Source organism: Uloborus diversus, chromosome 1 (assembly GCF_026930045.1).
Source record: "Uloborus diversus isolate 005 chromosome 1, Udiv.v.3.1, whole genome shotgun sequence".
NCBI classification, from domain to species: Eukaryota; Metazoa; Arthropoda; class Arachnida; order Araneae; family Uloboridae; genus Uloborus; species Uloborus diversus.
This window is the reverse complement of record NC_072731.1, coordinates 96594643-96618382: the sequence shown is the minus strand read 5'-3', so window position 1 is coordinate 96618382 and position 23740 is coordinate 96594643. Positions and strand designations below refer to the sequence as shown.

At 32.8% G+C, this 23740-nt stretch overlaps 1 protein-coding gene across 1 annotated transcript in view; it reads right to left on the bottom strand.

The window, feature by feature from the left end:
• LOC129232853 (RNA-binding protein fusilli-like) overlaps positions 1-23740 on the bottom strand; it is a 130437-nt gene that overhangs the window by 65429 nt on the left and 41268 nt on the right. The window contains exon 2 of the mRNA XM_054866989.1: positions 7119-7262. Within this exon, the coding sequence (XP_054722964.1) occupies positions 7119-7262 (144 nt within the window). The remainder of the gene's footprint in view (positions 1-7118; positions 7263-23740) is intronic.

Below are 23740 nucleotides of genomic sequence, written 5' to 3'. Positions count from 1 at the left end.
GCTTGAAATCATTGTATCCGTCTGAGTCTTTATCATGTATTCAGAAACAGTTACAAACATTATGGCTTTTTGTTTCAACTAAAATTATGAAATTGAAACTCATATTATTAATACAGCCATGGAAAGGATATGCAAAAAGTCGCCAATTCTAGAAGTCACTTTGTTGAAAAAGTATGCAAAACATTTTCATGACAAAAATGCACGAAACAAAGCATTTTAAAACAAACTTTGCTTAAAAATGTTTGAAAAATTATTAAAATGTATGAACTTTTAAGGTTTTACTAGTTTGCCACTTGGAAAAAAATATAAGGACACAATTTATTTTGAGATCGAGAACAAAAATTTGCATATAGTAGTATCATATGATTATTTACAATAACTCAAAACTATTCCCCAGTAAGATTGTTCACTTTATCTCGTTCTTCATCAGGCCGAACAGCACACAGCTCTCTGAATGTGAAAAGTGACAAATTGTTGCTTACAAAAAATGTAGAATGGGTGTGCGTGAAATTGCAAGTAAACATATCTGAAACAGTAATTTATAATTTTTTTGTTCAATTCAAAAGACTACGGCAAGAAAAAGCGTACAGGCAAGCTTCCCACTCTTTACTAAGCATCAGAAACGAGCAATTGCTCATAAGGATTGCTTAAAAAAAGAGTTCTACTCAATTAAAAGATAAACTAATGTACCTTGCACTAGCCGAACAGTGCGTAATGTTTTGCTAAAGAATTTTAATGTTATTCATGCTAAATTACGGCCCCATTCACTATTCACAAAGCTTCAAAAGAAGCTTTGATTGTAATTCGCTAAGAAACACGTTTCTTTTTGGTCTCGATGGAAAGATGCCGTATTTTCTCATGAAAAAGACTTATTTGGATGAACCAGATGATTTTCATCATTACTGGCATGATTTGTAAAACGAAACTTTTTTTTTTTCAAACGACAATTGGAAGTGGTTTTGTGATGGGTGTGGACAGGTTTTGTAGCTTATGGAGCACCATCAATCGTGTCCATTGGAGATCCCTTGAATTCAGAATTGTATGTTTATATGCTAGTTGAAAATTTATTACCTGAAGCACCCCTTATCAGAGGTCGTGAGTTTTTGTTTCAAAAAGACAATGCAAGTTGCCATGTGTCTTGTGGATCACAAAACACATGGCAACTTAGTCATGGTTCGAGGCCAATTCAGTGAAAATTTTGAACTCGCCCACAAGAAGCCCACATTTAATCCCAAAAGAGAATTTGTAGGGCATTTTAAAAGAAAAGTGTCTAAATGTGCAAATGAAGATGAACGGACATCATCCATTGAAATGGCGTATAAAAACATTTCTAAATGAACTTTAACTGAATTTTCTGAGTCAACGACTGGACGATTGATGAAGGTAATTTTTTAAAAAAAAGTGATTTTGTGGAATATTAATTTTTTTAGGACAAAATTGCTTATGTCCTTATAATTCTCCTCATGTTTCACCTAATACATTTGTGTTCATTTGTGATTTAACAATTAGGGGAGAGTGTTGTACTTTGGAACATTTTTCATATTTTTAATTTTAACGTCAATTATTTGAATCAAATTTAAAATCTAAAAGTCACATTAAATTACCCCAACATATTTCTATGCAATATATTTTTTTTTAAATTCAGACAGTTTGAAAATAAAATATTGTCAGCCATTTAAAATAATAGTTCCATGTTCCAAGCTGTTCCAAGGTACGACATTCTATTGTACCTTGGGACACGTCTTGTTGTACTATGGGAAAGTCTTCATGAATCAGGAAACAGCCATATACTTAAACCAATTTTGCACCATAAAAAAAAACATGGTAAGGAATTAAATCATGAATAATTAATTATAACTTATGAATAAAAATTATGAATTTTTATTTAACATTAAATGTGCTTAAAAGACTACATAAGATTAGAACATTGCTCCATGTTCCTAAACATATCTTAATTATTAAGAACTATACATATGCTGTACCTTGTAACGCATCGCGTTCCAAGGTACCAAATGTTTGGCTGTCCCAAGGTACAATCACTAAGTAGTTTAAGAAAAACCAAAATGGTGGTCAATCTAGTAGATGCACTATCATTATTTTCTCATAACAAAAATATTTAAAGTACTCCTCTTTTATGGCAAAATAAAATTCAGTTGATTAAATTTACAAATACAAAGACAGAAAATGAAGTGAAAATGAAGAAAATATTTACTTTGGAGTCATAAAATTTTCTTTCTCTCACAAAATCGTCAATTTTACTCGTTTTATGCTGTTTTTTTTATTATGGCACCATTTAGTGGTGAAGGTTACTATTAGAGATTACAAAAACATGGTTGCTAAAAATAGATTCTTAGAAATTAGCAGTGTCCCAAGGTACAAACGTCCCGAGGTACAACACTCTCCCCTATACTGTGATTTAATTTCATACTAACAGGTTTCTAATGTTTCCTATTTACAAGCAGTAAATTATGTTTGATTTTGTTTGCAGGTGATAATTACTTTCATACATAACACTCATTTCTCAACGTGTCCTTATACCTTTTCCATGGCTGTATTAATGTACTTAAAATAAAACATGCGCATTTTACCTTTGTTAAAACAAGAGGTTTGTTAAAATATTGGTAAAAAAAACTCTTATGACTAGAAAGAAAATTTATGACTGAAAAAAATGTACTTTTAAGTAAGGGAGAATTTTAAATGACAAAGAGAAAATTCTTATTAACTACGAAAAAAGTGTATTTTAAAGAAAATTAAAAATGCCACAAATGAATGTAATTGAAACTCCTCACGACTAGGAAGAAAGTCTAATTACTAAGCGAAAAATTCTAATAGTATAAATAACAGCGGTAAAACAATAATGGGAATTACTTTTAAACAAACAGGAAACTACGACTATTTTTTAATTTCAATAACTACAACTGCTGAGGAAATAATTCTAATGAGTAAAGAAGAATTTCTCTTTCAAAAAAAACAAAACAAATCTTGTAAATTAAAAGGAAGAAAAAAAAATCTACAATGCATTTTTCATCATTTTTTAAAAATTAAAGTATTTGTACATAGTATATCAGTACCTGATTGCAGAGAACTTCACAATCGTGAACCAGGTTTGACTAAACCAGGAACAATCGGTTGAACAGACAACGAGGCTTTTATTAGTTCATGCATTTATGAGATTGTGCATATGCATGAAAAACGTTTAATTAAAAAAACTATTTATATGAATTTATATATATGTACTAAACTTGATTTTAAAATCTATGCACTGTGCAACATGCAAAGAACGTGCAGTTATTATTCTGTTGTTATGACGAGGTATTTTTTAATGCATTTCTTCGTCATTTGTTTTTACACTGAAACATATGTTTGAAGCTAATAAAAAGAGTTATAATATTCTCACGAAACTGGATTACGAAGTAGATGACGCTAAGCTTAAGTACATAATTTGTTTCAAACAAGGAAATTTTGCTCATTCTCAAGCTCTCCAATTTTAGTAACTGATAAGGATTCCTGTAACTATTTCAGGTGAAAGCAAAGCAACCATTTTCTTCAAGAAAAGCATTCACTAAGAGCGGTTTTGGTTCGCACATTTGCATGCAAAGGTAATTCACCTTTACTTTTTCGTTCAGTTCATTCGACACAGAACAATATTTCATTAATTGTTTGATTGATTGTATTCTTGAAAGAAATTTTGTTTACAGACGAAAACAATGAAAGAAATGTTTGGGACAAAGTAGAAAAGAAAAAGTATTCGAAAGGAAAAAGTGAGTAGGTGTCTTTCTGGAACAAAAGCCTCTATCATCTCATTAGTTCACTCGCACCTAATAATAGAAGATTGCGAAATATAACGTATAACAATTACTTTTAAATTAAAATATGAGATTTGAGGAGGCTCAATACAAACAAAATCCATTTCCTGCATTTGAGGTCTTTTCATTGTATTTTCTCTTGCGATTGAACAATTTTTTTTCTTTGGCTTCTGCAATCTAAGAGCAATTTAAATTGCTTTATGCTGCATACCATTTTTTTTTTTTTTTAGTTTTTTACTTTCGCTGGTAAAGGAATTTATTCATTACATTCACGGAAAAATAATGAACTCTAATGTGCTTTAATTTTGTTATTTTGTAGAGAAATCATGCTTACTTTGTACGTAAAAATAAGACAATTTAAAATTATTTGAGCTTCAAATGGTGATTCTTTAACTATCATTTAATAGGAAATTTTAACCACACTGAAAATAAGTGTAAATTATGCTCTAGGTACAACTTCTGTTCTGTATCTTGAAAAGAAAACTATAATATGTTCAGTGTATGGCTTAAAATGCATTGAAATAAACTTTTATGTCTTTACTTGACCGATAGTTATGTTTTGAAAAATAATAGGAAAACTAATTTATCGTGTGGTCACGATGTCCACGAAGTTCCCACTCTAAATCAATACCTCTAGGGGTGCTAGATCAGGGTTGCTCGGCTTCTAATCTGGATTTTAAAAAAAAGCTGTCTTCAGAGCCCGTCCAATCGGTTAAACCTTGCGTAATAGAGATTCAATATAAAACAAGAAGTTCCGTCTAGAACTAAACGAGCCTACTTTCCCGTAAACCAATGTCTACGTTCTAATATATGATTAATATTCTCAAAATTAGCTAAAATAGCAAATTATTTTAAACGTAATTTTTTACAATTTTAACCCGATTTCTAAAAATAAAGTATCCGTCGCTCATCTGAAGACTAGATGCGTAAAAAATAAAATAGCAACGAGTAAAATAGTAGCACATTTAAAAAGCAGCTAATAACCATTAAAAAAATCTTTAACCGCTTTCAAAAAAAAGCTCATTAAAATAAATACATTATGTCAAAAAAAAAAAAACGTTTGCTTTTCCCCTGTTGCCAAAAAATAATTATTATACTTTCAAAATAAATTTTTAAAAAAGTGTTAACTTAAAGAAATAATTTTCATTATCAAATAAATAAATAAATAAAAAACGTCTGCGCATATCTTTACGTAGAAACATAAAGGACTCCTAATTTCTCCGTCAAACACTGAATGCATAAATTAAAACTTTTAGCGTGAAAATAAAAACAAATCATATCAACAATAATTATTTCAAACTAAAAAACTAAAGCAGCGGAGTCGACTTCGGAGTCAATCTCATTTTGGGTTAAAAGAGCCAAATTCGGGAGTCGAAGGTTTTTAATTCAAAGAGTCGGAACCGGTCATTTTCCCTTGAAGTCTACAATTCAACCAATGTTTGAGGAGTCGGAGTCGGACTAATTTTGGGATTAAGGAGTCAGAGTCGGAATTGAATTTCCAAAAGTCGGAGTCAGTCATCTTTCCTCCGTGTATAAATTTTTGCCGAAGCTACGAATTCAGACTCGAAATCGGGGAGTCGGAGTCAGACAAATTGTCGGGTTCAGGAGTCGGAGTCGACTGCCCTAAAATTATAGGAGTCGGAGTCGTGAAATAGTAATCAAGAATTATTTCCAATAAAATTTGTTTGAAGTAAATCCACCTTTAGGTTCGGGAACTACACTGATTTTTTAGTTTTGCCGGAGGCACTAATGTTAAAGGATTTGAACTGCTCAAAATTGAACGGAAAATCGTTCAAATCAATAATATATTTTCTATACATGCTCTTCTTCAAAAACGTTTTCCTATAAAGTTTATTAGAAGCAAATTCGCCTCTAAGTTCAGGATGCCAAGCCTTGAATTCTCCCGTAGGCGCTAAAATTTTTTTGAACTGTTCAAAATTGAACAACAAAATGTTCAAATCAAAAAATGAAATATAATAATGAGGTGTCCTTGATCTTTCGAACAAAAAAAAAATCTTTCAAATCGGACTATTCACTCAAAAGTTATTGAGGGGAGGGGGGAGACAGACAGACAGACATTTTTCTCCACCTCAATACCTCAATTTTTAATTTTTTGATATTAATTCAATTATTTTATTTATTTCTGACTCTTTTTTTGTTTTTTGCGATATTTTTAAGATGCCTTTTTTCATGCTTTCTTTTTCTTTCTCTGACTTTTACTGGGAAAGTAGGCTAAAAAGAGGGGAGGGGAAGATTAAAAAAAAAAAAAAACTAGCGTGAGTTTTGTGGACGAAAAATTATTTTTATTTTGGTTTTTGATCGATAGAACCTTGCGCACAAGGAATCCTGGAGTGCATTATGATGTACAGAAACGCATGTTTCGGTTGAGGTAAGCACATTAAAGTAGAGCCCGATGAAAAAAAAAATCATATTTCTTTTTTGCTAAGAACTTTGCTTATGTATGGTATATTGTAGGCTGATTGAAAACAATTTTGGCTGGTAAGTTTTCTCAAAATTCCCCCACCCCAGCTTGATATAATAGGACACACACACACAATTTTCCCTTTCTTTAAAAGTTTTAAAGAATACTTTAAAAGTTTAAAAGGACTCCTTGTTTCTTTCAAACCGTTGCTTCACAACAGGAGATGCTGTAGATGTAACAACTATTAGCTTAACACTTCTCTCGAGAAAAAAATACTTTGGACTATTTTTTTTTTCAATGAACAATACCGCAACCCGAGCAAGGTACCCGAGCAATACCGCATTATTAAAACATTTTGTTCAAAAATATTTCTGTACATTAAATGCGTTGATAATCAGATTTTTACTTTCTAAAAAATCATTCCTTCCTTGTTTAAGAGCGGGATTTTCAAAGGAGACTAATGACACTTTTGACAGTTGTTCATGAGGAGTAGTCACTTGCTCTCTTGGTCGAAAACAGTATTCATTTTTACTTTCCGAAGAAATATACCCACATTTAGAAGTATATAAAAAACTTAAAAAGTTGTTGAAAAAATTTCCATTAAGAAATTTTACAAGTATTCTAAAAAATAAATAAATCTTTGCCCTAAACCAGCATCCTTAAACTTTTCAGTAAACCACTTCTTTAAATCTGAACGAATCTGAATTCCATTGTCTTAGCTGCGATGAAAGCTTTCAGTCCAGACTGTATAAAGAAAAAAATACCGGACCTTTTGACACCCCAGCCTTAGGGATTTAAGAAAAAAAAAAAGAGCAAAACCCAGACAAGCTCGAAAAAGAGAAAGTCGAGTTCATCACTCCGAGGAATTTTCTGCTGTATAATAAACTCACCTGTTCGACAACTTGTTCCAGGGGTTGGCCTGTTTTGACCTGCTCTTCACTGAGGCCCAACTCCGACTTGCAGACCTCTGATAAAGCGTTTTCATTGATGTCATAGCCCCGAGGCTTGACCACGTGTGTCTGTGCAGCCAACACCTAGAAGATAAAAAATAAATATAACAACCTTTTTTTTTCGCCTTCAATTTTCTTTACAGTTACAATTTACTATTTACAAAGGATTCATTGTTGCAAAATTAAATGCATAGTTTTCTTCTCCTAGCTTGTAAGTAGTATTCAATAATCGTAAATTCTGTACTTCAGAGCCAAAACGACGTAAGTCACATAACGGTAATTTTACAAGAAAGAGTTTTTTTTTTTTTTTTTTTTGTATCGCATTCAAAAGATTAGACGCGCGCTCTTTTAACACTGGTAAAAAATTGAAAATTATATATATTTTTAAGAATTAAATCATTTATCAATCAATTTTTTAAGAATTAAGAGCATCACATGGCTCGATGCAGAATAGGTTTCCACATACAATAAATGTAAAATTGCAAATTTTTTGACTTACGTCAGTCTGGCTCTGAGGTACAGAATTGTGGCAACGCAAATTTTGCCATGATGCATTACAGAAAACAATGTCGCGATTTTTTTTCAAAGTACATCTTTTCCTCTATATTTTGAACATAAAATGCTATCATTCATACATCCACATTAATGGATACTTATGGTAAATGCATTTCTTTTAACCTCAGACATTAGTAACCTCTTTAACTGGATAAGTTGTGTCCTCAAATGGAAGGAAAAATAAAAGGTCAAACCTTATTATTCTAAGCATTTTCTGCTACAAATCTTGCTTGTTAAATGCCTCAAAATCAATGGAAATTCAAAATCGACCAAAACACTCCAGGAGTGTTTTGATCTATGTTGACAACTCCAAATAAAGTAATTCAAAATCTGAATAAAAATGATGAATAATGTGATGCAACCAGGGGTGCTCCCATAGGGTATACTCCCTATACGCCGTATACTCTCAAATATTTTTTAGACATATACCGTATACCCTCAAGCTTTAAAAATTTTGATATTATGACATATTTATATATATGATCGCATACACATATTATGCATAACTGATTACTGAGAGTATACCCTCAGAAAAATTGATGGGAACATCACTGGATGCAACCCAAATCATTTGTCTCAATTAAACTAGAAATATCGCAAAAACAATTGCTAAAAGTAAGAGAATGAAAGATCGAAATGAATTAGTTGTGCTAAACAATTAATTCAAGTCCCTTCATCAAAACTGTAATAAAACGAACGACAATTGATCGAAAATATCTTCGTATTAATCTTTAAATGCCAGTTATTTTAAAAATATTTTTTAAAGTGCTCTTTGGCGTTCCTCTTCAGCTTAGGGTACATGGAAAATACATTTAAAATGATTTCGGTTAAAAAACCCTTTCGCAGCAAAATAAACAAAAAAAAACAATTTTACCATCAAATATCCTAAAACATTGAAAAATATTGCAAAAATACCTTATTGTGAAAGTAGAAAACGCCGCAGAATTACAAGAAATAGGAAGTAAGCTTTCTCATGCTAACTAAAAAAAAACGTACCTGCACCAACTGCTGAGAAAAAAAATGTATTTTTATATTCCATTAGAACTAGTGCTGTTTTCTACAAGGTAAAACTCGTTTATATTAGAGTAAATCTTACAGGTCGTATTGGCTAAGCAACAAGTGCTTCAACTTTGTTTTCATAATAGTATAGAAGCTAAAGCTATGGTATGCGACGTTTAAGGGTTAAGTACTTCCTCACAATAGTGATAATGATATGAAATTTGTTCCAATCTTCAGAATAAGAAATGCAGAAAAACCACTTTCCGAGGTTATAACTTAACAGGAAGATTATTAATAAGCTGTTCCAACCTAACAATTTTCCTCCGAACAATTGTGTAGTTCATGGATCCCTTGAAAGAATTCCTTGGGTAAAACCCCTCATTAATATAAATACGATCAGAAACTCTGTTTCGAAACTCCTTTTCATGTACACACAACACTCCTGTTAGGAGCCCCAACTAATCTTACACATCCCACACACTTCCTCTTAAACATTACCTCCAAGAAGGGGGCATTCCAAAAATTGGGCAATCCACCTGAGGCAAACGACCTTCACTTTCCACTAACAAGTCTCAAGAATGAGGTCAGGATTTCGTTAAAAAAAAAAAAAAAGAAGAAATAGACATCGTCTGCTCCCCGTTGAAAGAGTCCCTTCAAGAGCCCCCTGCTTTAAAAGCCCCCTATTGCGGCACCTTCTATGCAAGTATGAAAGTGCTCGTGAGAAGTCAGGTGCGATAGTAAAAGAGATAGTTATTCCTGTTTCCCCAAATTTCCCAACAAGCTGAGAAATGGGCGATTGCGTCTGTTCTGTTTAAACAGACAGTCGTCATACAAAGGCTTCATGTGTACTTTCCTGTGAAAGATTGAGTGCTTATTTTAAGATCGTTAGCATAAATCGTTACAGGTATTTAATTAATAAGTGAAGGGATGGAACTTGGCCGCCGATAAACCTGTAGCAAGATTTTGGTAAAGAAATTACCAATCCGTAAATTGTTACTTTGGACAATTTACGGATTATTTTAAAGAGAAGAACAAGTTAGCGCTTCATTAGCTTGAAGGAGCAATATTACATTTACTACACACGATTCAAGATTTTGCTGTCTTTTGTATTTTTTTCTGCAGAAAGTGTTTACATTTTTTTTCGAAGTTTTTGTACAATCTGTATACGCTTGCATATATTATGCGAATAAAGTGGGATGATTGTAAAGTTCGCTTTAATGAGTACAGGTGACCATCGTATAACACGTTTAATTCGTACCGTGTAGTATCGAAACCATGTTATGTAAGACTTTTTTATAAATAATTTTTTAAACAAGTACGTATTGAACAAAAATAAAATTCAATCTTTAAAATTCGTTTCATATAAAAATCGTGTAGCATTAATTTTAAGTTTTGTACCGTGTAATATCAAATCCGTGTTATAATAATCGCAAGTTTCGTACCGTGTAATATCGAAACCGTATTGTACAAGTACCGTGTTATACGAGGAATGCGCAAGTGAAATATTTTATGCTCAAGGTAGATATGGAATGTATGAACACTGACAAGGGGAAATAGCAGTAGAGCCTGCCGTGAATATTGAAAAACATATGAAAAGCGTTGATTGCAACGTTAAATCCTCTAGACAAATAAATTGCTAATCAATTGATAACCTTTATATTTAGCGGGTATAGTTCTTAAACATGTCCTTATAATTTAAAAATATTGTTAAAAGAATTTCATTGTTTATTCACTTTATATTCTAACATGTTTGGCACGAAACGTATTTTCATTGGAAAAATGTTCAAGACACTAAAAATTGCTGGCATTAAAATGTTAGATGAAAAATGTGGTGAATTTAGACAGCGATTATGTGGTTTGGGACAAATTCTTATGGAGGAGATTTAACTTCTGAAAAAAAAAAACGGGAGTTAATTTGATTGGAATAACTTAGTGCAGAGATGATTTTAATGTCGTGATGAATTTATGTGCAGCGGATAATTTTTTATAGATTCTATGCAAACTTGCGCAAACTTTCAAAAGAGAATGATCATAGCAAATTGAAGTTGCTTATACAATCACTGTCGCCTCAGAGCAACAGTAGGACATCTTAGTGTTATTTCTGGGATTAGATGTCTTACTGTTTCTCTGAGACGATGATATGTAAATAATTTCATCCGAGCCTTTGAAGATCAAAAGTATTTATTTATTAACGACGCATAAAAATAATATTTATTAAAGACATTTTAACTTGACTGAAAAAAAAAGTGTATTCGCCGTTTAAAGAAAATTTGTTTTATAAAAAGGTGGTAGAAAAAAAAAATCTATTAGAAGTTGTGTTGTAACACAAATACCACAACCAAAGACATTATACCTTTGCTGCTACTCCAGACAAAACTAAATTATGATTAAAGAAAATAAACAAGAAGTTCCATTCAGAGCTAAACGAGCCTATTTTCCCGTGTACCAATATCGACTTTTTAATCTAATCAATATTCTCAAAAATAGCTAAAACCGCAAGCTATTTCAAACATATTTTTTTAACATTTTAAGCTCAAGCTGATTTCTAGGAATAAAATACGCCGCACTCATCTCAAGAATTAGATGCGTAAAAAAAATAAAAATAAAAATAAATAAAAAATAAATAAATAAATAAATAAAAGAGAATGAATAAATAAATAAATAAACGAACATATAAAATAGCAGCACCTTTTAAACAAAGCAGCTAACGCACTTTTTTCTATTAAAAAATCTTAAATCTCTTTCAAAAAGAAAAAAAAGTAATTAAAATTTATCAGTTTCTTAAAATAGTATCATAACAAAATAAAACGTTTGTTTTTCTTCTGTTGCCAAAAAATAACTTTTTTAATAAATATAAATAAATGTACTTTCAAAAACAAATAAAGACAATAAAATGTCAACTTAAAAAAAAAATTTTCATTGTCAAAAAAAAAAAAAAAAAAATCGTCTGCGCATATATCTTTATGTAGAAACATAAAGGACTATGAATTTATTCGCAAGAAACTGAATACATTTAGACCGGGATCTGAAGGGGGTTGAGCATGCATGGAAAGGCTGACGCAATATTATTTCTGATTATTGTTACAGGCACGATGGTGATTATGAAACCACATGTCGTCGCCCCCCTGGGTGGTCGACAACCCCGGGGGAGGGGGGAAAGCAGTGGGGGAGCCATTTTCTAAAACACTCATAACTCGCGAACTATTTGAGATAAAACACTGAAAAAAGTGGCAATCGAAGCAACAAAACAAGGGCTTCATAAAAGCTAAACATAGTTATGGACTTATCTTTGTTGGTTTCTGAGTAAAATTCCATTTTTCGCAAACAAGTAAAATTTTTGAATAAAATGCGCAAAACAAACTTTTTTTGACCAAAATAAATTCCAAATCAAAATTGTTTTATTTTATTTTCAAATAATGTCCAAAATATCATTATTCAGTTTGTTAAAATCATTTAAGTACTGTTAACGCGTTGAAAAACAAAATGACAGTAGCAAGCTCGAACACGATTTTCATTATAGTTCAGGATCTGAAGGGGTATTTTGAGCATGCATGGAAGACCCGACGCAAAATTATTTCTGATTAATGTCACAGGCACTATAGTGAATATGAAACCACATGTCTTCGCACCCCTGGATGGTCGACAACCCCGGGGAAGGGGGGAAAGCAGTGGGGGAAGTCGTTTGCTAAAACACTCATAACTCGCGAACTATTTGAAATAAAACACTGAAAAAAGTGGCAGAAGATGCAACAGAACAGGGGCTTGAAAAACCTAAATATGTTTATGGTCTTACCTTTGTTGGTTTTTAATTAAAATTCCTTTTTTAGCAGCCATTCAAAAATTTTGAATAAAATACGAAAAGCTTTTTTTTTTCAAAGATAAGTTCTTTTTTAAAATTATTTAACCGTTTAGGAAATCAATAAAACCTGAAATTTCATTATTCAGTTTGTTTAAAACTGCTTAATTATTACCAACGTGAGCGTTAAAAAGCGAAATAGAAAATGCAAGCACTAGCCTAAGTTAGCGCATTGAATAAAACGGCAGTATGCTAAGGAGAAAAAAATAGCCTTAATCCTTATGACGAACTATTCATTCTTCAGTTTACAAACTTATTCTAATTGCAAAGTATTTAACTATGGCTTTAATTTTGTTACATACTGCTTTAAATTTGAGAGGAACTAGGGAACATGCCCAGAGTAGTTTCAATTCAAATATAATTTTAATTTATTTCTATTAATTTGTGTTTTCATTTTGCACAAAAGAATATTGCGGATATTGTTTTGCGGATATTGCTTTTTATAAGTTACTCAACAAAGAACAATGATACAAGAAATAATATGTGCTAAATAAATATAAAAAATGAGAAGCTTGAGCTTTTATGAAAACGAATGTAAATATAAATTACACACTGGAGTTCTAAAAAAACTAATTAAATAAAATTAGTAAAATAATGCGTATTGAAAAATAATTGTAGAATATCAATATGCATACATAAAACATTAATATATCAGAAATTCTGAAAGCTGGATCATACTCTTTTTTGTTGACTTGTAATTGTTCTATTGAATCGTTCTCTTCCGAGTATTTTGTTGTTTATGGGTTTTTGCTTTAGCCTTAAAAGCACAGTATTTACAGCAAGATGAATTATTAATAAAACAATTACAAGATTATTTACAGTTCTTGCCTGCGCAGGGTGGAATTAAACTCTCTGGTAACACTGGCTGCATCATAAGTGGGGCTTTATTGTTTTATTTTCATTCAAGTGAAACCCAAACTTGGTTACATCTAAAGGCACTGCTAAGGTACAGGGGAATTGATTCAATAGTAAAGTTGAGCAATACTTCTTAGCACATGTTGGAAAGAATTGCAGGAGCATGGTAAAGAGCTGATATTATATTTATTTCTGATAGAAATGACAAGAAATTATTGTAATGTACTTTCCGGAACTTCTGGTTTTCAAGTTATGAAAACGACTGAGGTGTACCGATCGTGTTTAAGGTCCACTCGTGTAGTTTGACTGTTGGAGAGAAAATTTTATTATTTTTTTATTTGGAGACCTGCAAAATCTTTGCTACATTTGAAAGTAGTGTTTGGGACATTATGGACCAGAGTCATTCATTCCATTGATAACTTGAACTTTGTTCTTAAAATAGGGTGCATCTTCCAGAGTTTTGCTGCAAGAAGTATCATTTTCAATTACATTCACGAAATCGGACCTCGCGCTTTGCTTCAGTGAACCATTCTGATGAACCTAACCTAGCATTGGGCTTATTGTATGGGAATGATTTTTAGATGTACTAACATCACTTTTGAGCTAACGTTTCCCAGGTTAAATATTTTTTTGGTTTTCTTTTGCTGTTTTGCAGTTGCTATTGAAGACATTGCCATTGCAGGACTTCTCTGGATAAGAGACTATTCATATTTTCTTTAACGTTCCACTGAAATTTTGATGCTGCTTATGTGGCAATAGCCTCGCTCACTATGTTTCATAACTCAGGTGTAAAATCTGCAAAAGGGTTATCCTGATCGTTTATCCTTTCCGTAATTACTTCGTACTTGCAAACTTGCATGTTTTAATTTTTAAAAAAGTCCCATTGTGACCCATACTAAGCAGCTATAATGCGCTAAAGGTTAAGTAATTAAGTAATTACTTAACTGGGACATTGTTTTGACAATATTACGAAATAAAACCGCCAAAACAGGAGAGTCACAAAATTTACTTTGGTTTATGTCGAGTCTTCAAGGTACATTCCGCAAACTTGTTTTTTTTTTTTTTTCCTTTTGTGAATTACCTCAAATGCTTTTTGAGCTTGCTTTTATTTCACTTTTCAACGCTTTGATAATATTTAAGTAATTTTAAACAAACTGGATAATGATATTTCAGATTTTATTGGTTCCTTAAACAGTTAAATAATTTTGATAATTTGAAAAAAAAAATGCGTATTTTATTCAAAATTTTTGCATGGCTGTTAAAAAAGGAATTTGAATTAAAAACCAACAAAGATAAGACCATAAACATACTTAGGTTTTTCAAGCCCTTGTTCTGTTGCATCTTTTGCCACTTTTTTCAGTGTTTTATTTCAAATAGTTCACGAGTTATGAGTGTTTTAGCAAACGACTTCCCCCACTGCTTTCCCCCCTTCCCCGGGGTTGTCGACCATCCAGGGAGGCGAAGACATGTGGTTTCATATTCACTATAGTGCCTATGTGACATTAATCAGAAATAATTTTGCGTCGTGTCTTCCATGCATGCTCAAAATACCCCTTCAGATCCTGAACTATAATGCAAATCGTGTTCGAGCTTGCTACTGTCATTTTGTTTTCCAACGCGTTAACAGTACTTAAATGATTTTAACAAACTGAATAATGATATTTTGGACATTATTTGAAAATAAAATAAAACAATTTTGATTTGGAATTTATTTTGGTCAAAAAAAGTTTGTTTTGCGCATTTTATTCAAAAATTTTACTTGTTTGCGAAAAATGGAATTTTACTCAGAAACCAACAAAGATAAGTCCATAACTATATTTAGCTTTTATGAAGCCCTTCTTTTGTTGCTTCGATTGCCACTTTTTTCAGTGTTTTATCTCAAATAGTTCGCGAGTTATGAGTGTTTTAGAAAACGGCTCCCCCACTGCTTTCCCCCCTCCCCCGGGGTTGTCGACCACCCAGGGGGGCGACGACATGTGGTTTCATAATCACCATCGTGCCTGTAACAATAATCAGAAATAATATTGCGTCAGCCTTTCCATGCATGCTCAACCCCCTTCAGATCCTGGACTAATTAATTAACAACACTTTAGCGTAAAATTAAAAACAAATCATAAAGGAATATTTATTTCTCAGTAAAAACCATGGCTGCGGAGTCGGAGTCAATCTCAGTTTGAGACAAAAGAGTCGGATTTTCGAAGGTTTTTAATTCAAAGACTCGGAGTTGAAATCGGTCATTTTCCCTTAAAGTCCGCATACCAATTTTTGCGAAGTCGGAGTTGGACTTATTTTTAGTTCCTTTTACAAACGAGCTGATGTGTGCATCACATGACTTCCTTTTACTCCAATTTAATGTCATTTCCCCATTATTCGCTATTTTAATGTGATTCAATATTTATTCTCTAAATATCACCAACAATGGCCAAATTGAAACCAAAAAAAAAAAAAAAACTCCGCCAAATTTGTCGCCAAGTTGGCGACAAAACTTGGCGACCAAAAGACTGGCGATATATCGCCAAGTGTCCGACAAATTATAACGCCACTTGAGTTTACATCGAAATTAACAATGATTTCCCCCCAAAAAGGTGCAAAAGACCCCCTTAGGAACATCCGAAAGCAACCAAAAGGGGAGGTGCACAACTAGACCCCACTACGAGTCTATGTACCAAATTTCAACTTTCTAGGACATACCATTTTTGAGTTATGCGAGATACATACGCACATACGCACATACGCACATACGCACATACGCACATACACACATACGCACATACATACAGACGTCACGAGAAAAGTCGTTGTAATTACCTCGGTGATGGTCAAAATGGATATTTCGCGTGTCTATACATTCTTAGGCACTTTTCCGCATGTGGTCGAATCGAAAAAAAAACTCAACATTCATTTGGGGGTGAGCAAAATGGAAATTAAGGGCGATTTTTGAGTGAAAATTTTTTCGCGAATACAATACTTCCTTTTTTGTAAAAGGAAGTAAAAACGAAGTATTGTATTCGCAAAAAAAAAAAAAAAATCACTCAAAAATCGACCTGAATTTCCATTTTACTCAACCCCGAATGAATGATGAGTTTTTTTTTTTTTTTTTCGGCTCGACCATACGTGGATAAGTGCCCAAGAACACGCGAAATATCCATTTAGACAATTCCCGAATTAATTGCAACGAGTTTTCTCGTGACGTATGTACGTATGTGCGGATGTGCGTATGTATGTCGCATAACTCAAGAACAGTATGCCCTTAAAAGTTGAAGTTTGGTACGTAGACTCCTAGTGGGGTCTAGTTGTGCACCTCCCCTTTTGGTTGCATTCGGGTGTTTCTAAAGGGGGCTTTTGCTCCTTTTTGGGGGGAAGTCATTGTTAATTTCGGTGTAAACTCAAGTGGTGTTATAATATAGCGGACACTTGGCGATATATCGCCAGTTTTTTGGTCACCAAGTTTTGTCGCCAACGACAAATTTGACGATTTATTTATTTATTTATTTCTTAAATCTAGTTTTAATTTGGCCACTGTTGGTGGTATTTAGAGAGTCAACTATAGAATCACATTAAAAATGCCAATAGTGTGGAAATGACATTAAATTGGAGTAAAAGGAAGTCATGTGATGCACACATCAGCTCGTCTGATACAAGAGTCGAAGTCCTTTATTGATTTAAAAAAATCGTTTAAAAATGCTATTGAATTGCATTTTCTGCACTTTTACAAAAACTTATAAGCAAATACCAGGCTCTTTGATGCATCAATGTGTTTTATACCAGCGTTTCACAACCTTTGTTGACCTGTTAAAATTGGGTGGGTGGGGGGGGGGGGTCGCAGACCGTGAGCCCTTTTTTTTTGCGACTTTTTACTGCAATAAGTAATTATTACAAAAATTAATTTACATTAGTTGCTTATACGTTAGTGACGTTTTAAACATGATTTTCTTAGATTAATGTTTAAATGCAAAGCAGTAAATGTCAACGCAGACAGTTAGAAAATCTTTAATGACCGGTCAAATTTTTCCACAGAGCGATGCCATTTCACCAGACTCAAGGTTTAAATCCCAATTTTTCCCACAAAATAACTATTAATAATCTTTTTATTATTGCACCTTGAATTTGCAGCTGCATGTCAACTCAAAAATATGTCACAAAGATGAATTTTATAAAGATTTTTTTTCCTACCGTTTTATTAAAATGATATTCAAAGTTTATCACCACATTAGTATTCTGTATTTTAAAGATTAATTTATTGTAAATACAAGTCGAATGAACCTTTAGGAAAATAGTTTTGAGAATACAAATCGATTATTCCATTTGTTTTCGAAGACTGGAACATAATGAAAAAAATTTAAAAAAATACTTCAGGGACCGTTTGGATGGCATATGTAATTGAGTTTTCCATCAGTACACTTCATGCTTTCATGTCATATCAAGATACGTTATTGATGCCTATGACTGATGCATAGTTTGCCAATCTTTCTGAACAATCTAATTTGCAAATTATCCATTCCGAATTTGGTTTGAAAAAAAAATCTTTTTTAATCTCTGTTAATCCGAAATCCGGACGTATTACTCACCCAACTTCACAAGCTGTGATCTGCACCAAGTTTACTTGTTTATAATTTTATTCCAGGTCAATGTTTTCTGCCGACCTTGACTAGTTGCCAAGGCGCAGCAGTTGGCAAAATAAGGAATTAAGGTGATATTAGTCTTCAGGTTAAAAAAAAAAGCCGTTGCGCAAGACGACCGTCTTTGAAAGCCGACTTTATGTTCTCTTCTTATTTAATTAGAAACAAAGTGAGGAAACTGTCAAATACCACGTTTCAAGTTCGGTATTTAGATGATGTCAAGTTGATGGTTAAAACCTCCGGCTTTGGACAGCAGGAATTAAGTGGGATGAATGCTTGTAAGTGCATTAAATATTACGTAACGGATGCTTTTCCCCAGCGGGGTGATTTTGGAAAAAGTGGATGCTTGTATTTGAAATGTCATGAAACTGAATACTGAATGAAGTAGAGTTTCTCTTTTTTAATCATTTTATTTTACTTTTACTTTCTTATCAGCAGTGGCACTTTTGGTTACCATTTCTCCCTGAAGCAACATGAATTTGTAATCATGTGCACTTTTCCCTTCTGAACGTCTAAGTAACGTGTAGTAATTCGTGTTGTAGCTGGATCCAATATTTCGGAGAGTTCCCCTCTTTTTTTTTTTTTTTTTTTTTCAGGGAAGATGTTATGGCAGACGGATTTTTGTTGGGTCAAGAAAGGACAGTCAAGCTTTCTGAGCCAACTTCAATTTTAAGAGCTGATATTTCTTCTCCTTTATTCTATTAATTTATACAAAAATTGGTTTTAGCCAGTTTAAAGTAATTTTTCAGTGAAAAGCAAACCAAATATTTCGAGGAACGGCGTTCCAGAATTTCTAAGAACAATTCTTAAAAAAAAGTGCTAGTGCTCCACATACTTTTTATTTATACATAAATGTACAAGTTCTGACAAAAAATAGATAAAAAAAACATATGAAAATTAACACATAAATATATGAAACTAAACATTGAAATAAGAAAATAAAAGAGGCGAATGTATGCTTCCAAAAACTTACATAGTAGCTAAGCAAAATGTCTTGGATTACACTCATAAAATTTTCAGCACCGCAAAGTTCCCTTTTATCGTACACCATTTTGCAACTCAGCAATATGCAGAGATAAAATAAAAAATGTCATGAAATTAATAGTATTTTTTGGCTAAGTGCAGGGGTTGCAAATAGGGGGAGCGAGAGGGGGCGGTTGCACCCCCAAATTCTTCACTAAGAATAATAAAAAAATGGCTACATTCAATTTAGATAACTTAGAAAATTATTTGCTTGCATTTTAAGAACAGAAAAAACAGGTGGAGAATAATTGTTTGCCTTAACTAAAGAAGTAATCTCTTCATATGGGTTAAATATTTCAAAATTGTGTATTCTATGTTATGCTGGTGCATCTTTTATGAGATGCCCGCAAAGTGTTTAGACTGCGCAATTTTTACGCGTAAACTCCATGTTATTTTACATAAATTTTTATGCTCATATTATAAATTAATGTTTAGCTAATAATTGTTCGTTGATTCCTTGCACTAGAAACATATTTTAGCAACTCGATGCATTATATCCTTTCTTAGAAACTCTTTGTAAAGATATGCTCTTTATGAAAAACATCCCACATCGAAAAATACTTTCAAATCAACAAATATATCTTGAGGCTCTTTACTTGACAATCTCTGAGTGACACACGATGGTATTCAAAAGTTAAATCTATAAAAGCCCCCTGGAAGAATACCTGGAGAGCGACCTTTTCAATGATAGAAAATCTGATGTCATTTTAATATGTATGACTTTGTTTCAATTTTTGTTTACTTTATTTATACTGCGGAGCGTTTTTTGAACAATGCTACACTAACACTCTATCACAAAAATTTCAATCCGCTAATCTTAATTCTTGGATTGACATTTGAAACTCTTAGTAATTTTCGCACTAATTCATGATTGAGCCCTTGAACAAAATGAAAAACTTTGTGACAGAACTTTCCATAACAGTTTCTACTGGATGCCAATGTAGAAGAGGTGACAAAACCTTATGAAGTTTTAGTCAAAATATTGAATCACTATTCTGAATAAAATGATCAATTTTCAGCTTCTCAAGAAATTGAGACAGGATTTGACGAAATATTTATCATTGGTCTGTTCAAAATTATGTAGATCGGTTATAGAAAGCGAAAAAGAAAATATTAAACTTATAAGTAAAATTTAAGGAAAGAGGAATTGTTTTGTGAATTGCGACTATACTTTTAAGCGAAGCTAAATAAATACTAGCCCAATTTAAAAAGTTTTCTTGGTTACTTTAAAGAGCGGAATTTGAAGGAAATGTGTTTTTTAATATAACTTTCTTGCCTTCATTGTTTTTTGACTATTTCAATCAGGTACAACATTTCATCACAATCAGGTACATTTTATAGTAGATAACATTTGTGTCTGAACTTCAATATTGCTTCATTGTTCTTAACATTAAAACCATTTTATTGTCACTTCCTGTTAACCAATATACCGTACTGAGAAAATTCATGTTCAAAAAGCTCGACCCCCCAAACGAAATGCTGAAATGCCGCCCCTGGCTAAGTGGTATGTAAAGAAATTTTCAAGAGCAATAGATGCTTCATCTTTAATTGGAAAACAGGGAAAACATTTATACAAAACATTTGCGGAAAGAAAATATTTTAAAAATTTCTGCTAGGCATCAGAAGTAACGGAAGTTATAGAAAATAATGACATTTCTTGTCGCTGTACTCCCACTGAGAAAGAAAACTATTGGGTGTATATAACTTCTGGTGACTGAAAGAAACTTCCAACTATGTACCAATTTCCGTCACACATCTGAATATTTCTGCAAGAAACGAAGGGAAAGATTATGCGGGTATAGAAAATGATCATCGGTTTTGGAATGGATGCATCGGTGGGCTCCGGAGCGTATTTTTGATGAACTTCGCTGCCAATTTCATTGTAAAAATTGAAGTGCCGGAGCAGCTGAGTTCCGGTAAGCTCCCATGCAAGCTAAGCCGTGACTGCAGCACTGATTATTTTTGATAAACATGGTGGAATTAAACATTTATCTGAATTTAGGACATTTGAATGGTATTTTTGCATCAAAGGCATACTTAATTCCATTACATTTTTTTAAAAAAAGTGTATTACATCGAATTTTGATTGGTGAGCTTGATTATGAAATACAATGAAACATCATACTTCGACTTAGGAAGGAAAAAGCAGCGGTTGCTTGCTTATTTGCCTCTTTGCTTTTGTAGGATGTCGTTTCATCCAGAATCTCACTTATTTGGCACTGCAAAAGAGGTTCCTTGATCATGTTCATGCAGTAAACTGCAATTTTGTGAAACCTAACGTTGTTTTCTTATTTTACTTTTCAAACACAAAAGTATTTATTTAACTTTGAAATTGACAGTACTTGTAGTGCACAGAAAGATTTTCGATAATGTGCTATCACGTCCTATTTCCGAGGAATTGTTTTTCAATCCAAACAAGCAACTTCTGCAGTTTTTCGGTCGGCAGAATTCAAGACTTGGGAAAAGCTACTTAGTCAAGAAGCTAAACATTTGGGCCCTTCATGATGTCTACACTAAACTTACTTTCAACCGCAGCTGCAACGCATGCGAACGTGTCTTGCCTTCCAACATCGAGAGGCAGTAACACCAGTCACGCTCCCGTCCTGATACTGTTGGTAAAAATCGACTTTTCTGCGTCAACAGAAAATTAGAACATTAGTATCGAAATAAAAATTACCACCTAAACAGCCCGTACGACTTGACTTCCATCTAATGGCAATTTTCAGCAAAACTTTCGTCAATAATAAAAGTGAGAAAAATAAATTACAAAATGTTTGCTTTAAGTCTAAATAGTTATTTATATTAACTCAATTAATTTAACTTTTTTTTCACCTGAAAATGTTAACAAATTTGATTGTTTGCACCTAGGAGAAGTTAACTGCATCAACAAAATACGTTACTCCGTCTTTACCAATAATAAAGCTGAAAGTCTGTGTCTCTGGATGTCTGTTACGTGCATAGCGCCTATACCGTTCGGCCGATTTTTTTTAAATTTGGCACAGAATTAGTTCGTAGTATAGGGGTGAGCACCTCGAAGCGATTTTTCGAAAATTAGATTTTTTTCTTTTTCTATTCCAATTTTAGGAAAATTTTATCGAGCAAATTATCATAACATGGACGAGTAAATTATCATATCATGGTCGAGTAAATTGTCATAACATGGTCGAGTAAATTATCATAACGTGTGCGAAGAAATTACCATAACATGGGTGAGCAAATGAACGTAGCAAATTGGCGAGAAATTCATCATCCATTATTTGTAAATATATAGGCGAACCAAATGACCTTTTAATTTTCTACTACGGGCAAAGCCGTGCGGTTACCGCTAGTTTTAAAATAAAATGGAACTGGTAAAAAATAAACTATTTCTTCGATACATTTCACATCGTTACTCCGCTAGCACATTAAAATTAACCATAACAAGAAAATCCGTATTTTTACTACTTATGATAAAAACGATGGTGAGATAGGAACAAAATATATCAATTGACATATATTCATTGCTTTAAAATGGTAATATCGTAAAAACAGTTTGTTTGCAAAAAATTTCGCTTGCTCGCGAAATAAATCAATTTGCGTTCTAATAGTAAATTACTTATGCTTCTTATTCAAAGGAATATAGCATTTTACAGATGAACTTAACACGATTGTTATTTTTGAAAACGGTTTCGGTTTTAAAATATTAAAGATAAAAAAGCTAAATGGCACCTGATCAGGAGTCACTCGATGTGACGTCATGATAGGTCACCATGACCTTCCAAAAATGTCCTTGTTCGGTAAATTTTGTCTGACGATTCGGTGAAATTATCATCATTAAGTTTGGAGCTGTATTCCGAAAAATTATCATCATTCGGCAAAGTTATCAACATTCGGCGAAACTTGGAATTCCTTTTGGCAAAATTATCATAATTTGGCAACATTTGGAGTTCTATTCGGCAAAAATTAAAAGGTGCACTATCAGTTAACGAGTCAAATATTAACTCTTTTACTGAACAATACTTATATTCTGAGCAATATGATGCAACTTGCGACAAATCTATGAGCAACAGTCTGCCTATGGCTGCCAGTCGAAAGTAAGCCAAGGCCGATATTAAGATATTACAATAACCTAACGACTAGACAGATAATAATAACAATAAAAATAATAACAAATAAGTAAAATAAAATAAATGATTTCGATTGCACTAGCGATTATTTTTACTGCTACATTTTGGTTACTTCTCAGAGAGACAATCGAAGCTTTGAGCAATCTGGAGTTCTTTTCTCTCCTTTTGGAATCAGTGGAGCAAAACAAGGGGTTGATGGACTCTACATGACGACGCCTCCGGGACTACACGGATTCCTTTTTTCTTTTTGATCCTTTTAGACCACTCTAGATCCAGTTCTTCCTATCACTGCCAGCTCACGTGGGAGTTTAATATGTTTCTTGCCCGAAGCTAAAGAAATAACTTTCGATGGATTTTATCACGAAAGTGCTCTAGCAGCAAAAAGGAAGGATGTGCAATGAAATGTCGCTGAAGTCCAGCCTAGTTTTTGAGATAAACAGAAGTTTAGTAACTCTTGAAAGTCAGAATATTATTTTTACTCAGATTGAAAAATGACATTTTCGAACAACTTGTATTTCAAAAAAATGTCAAATAATGCATTCCAATGGT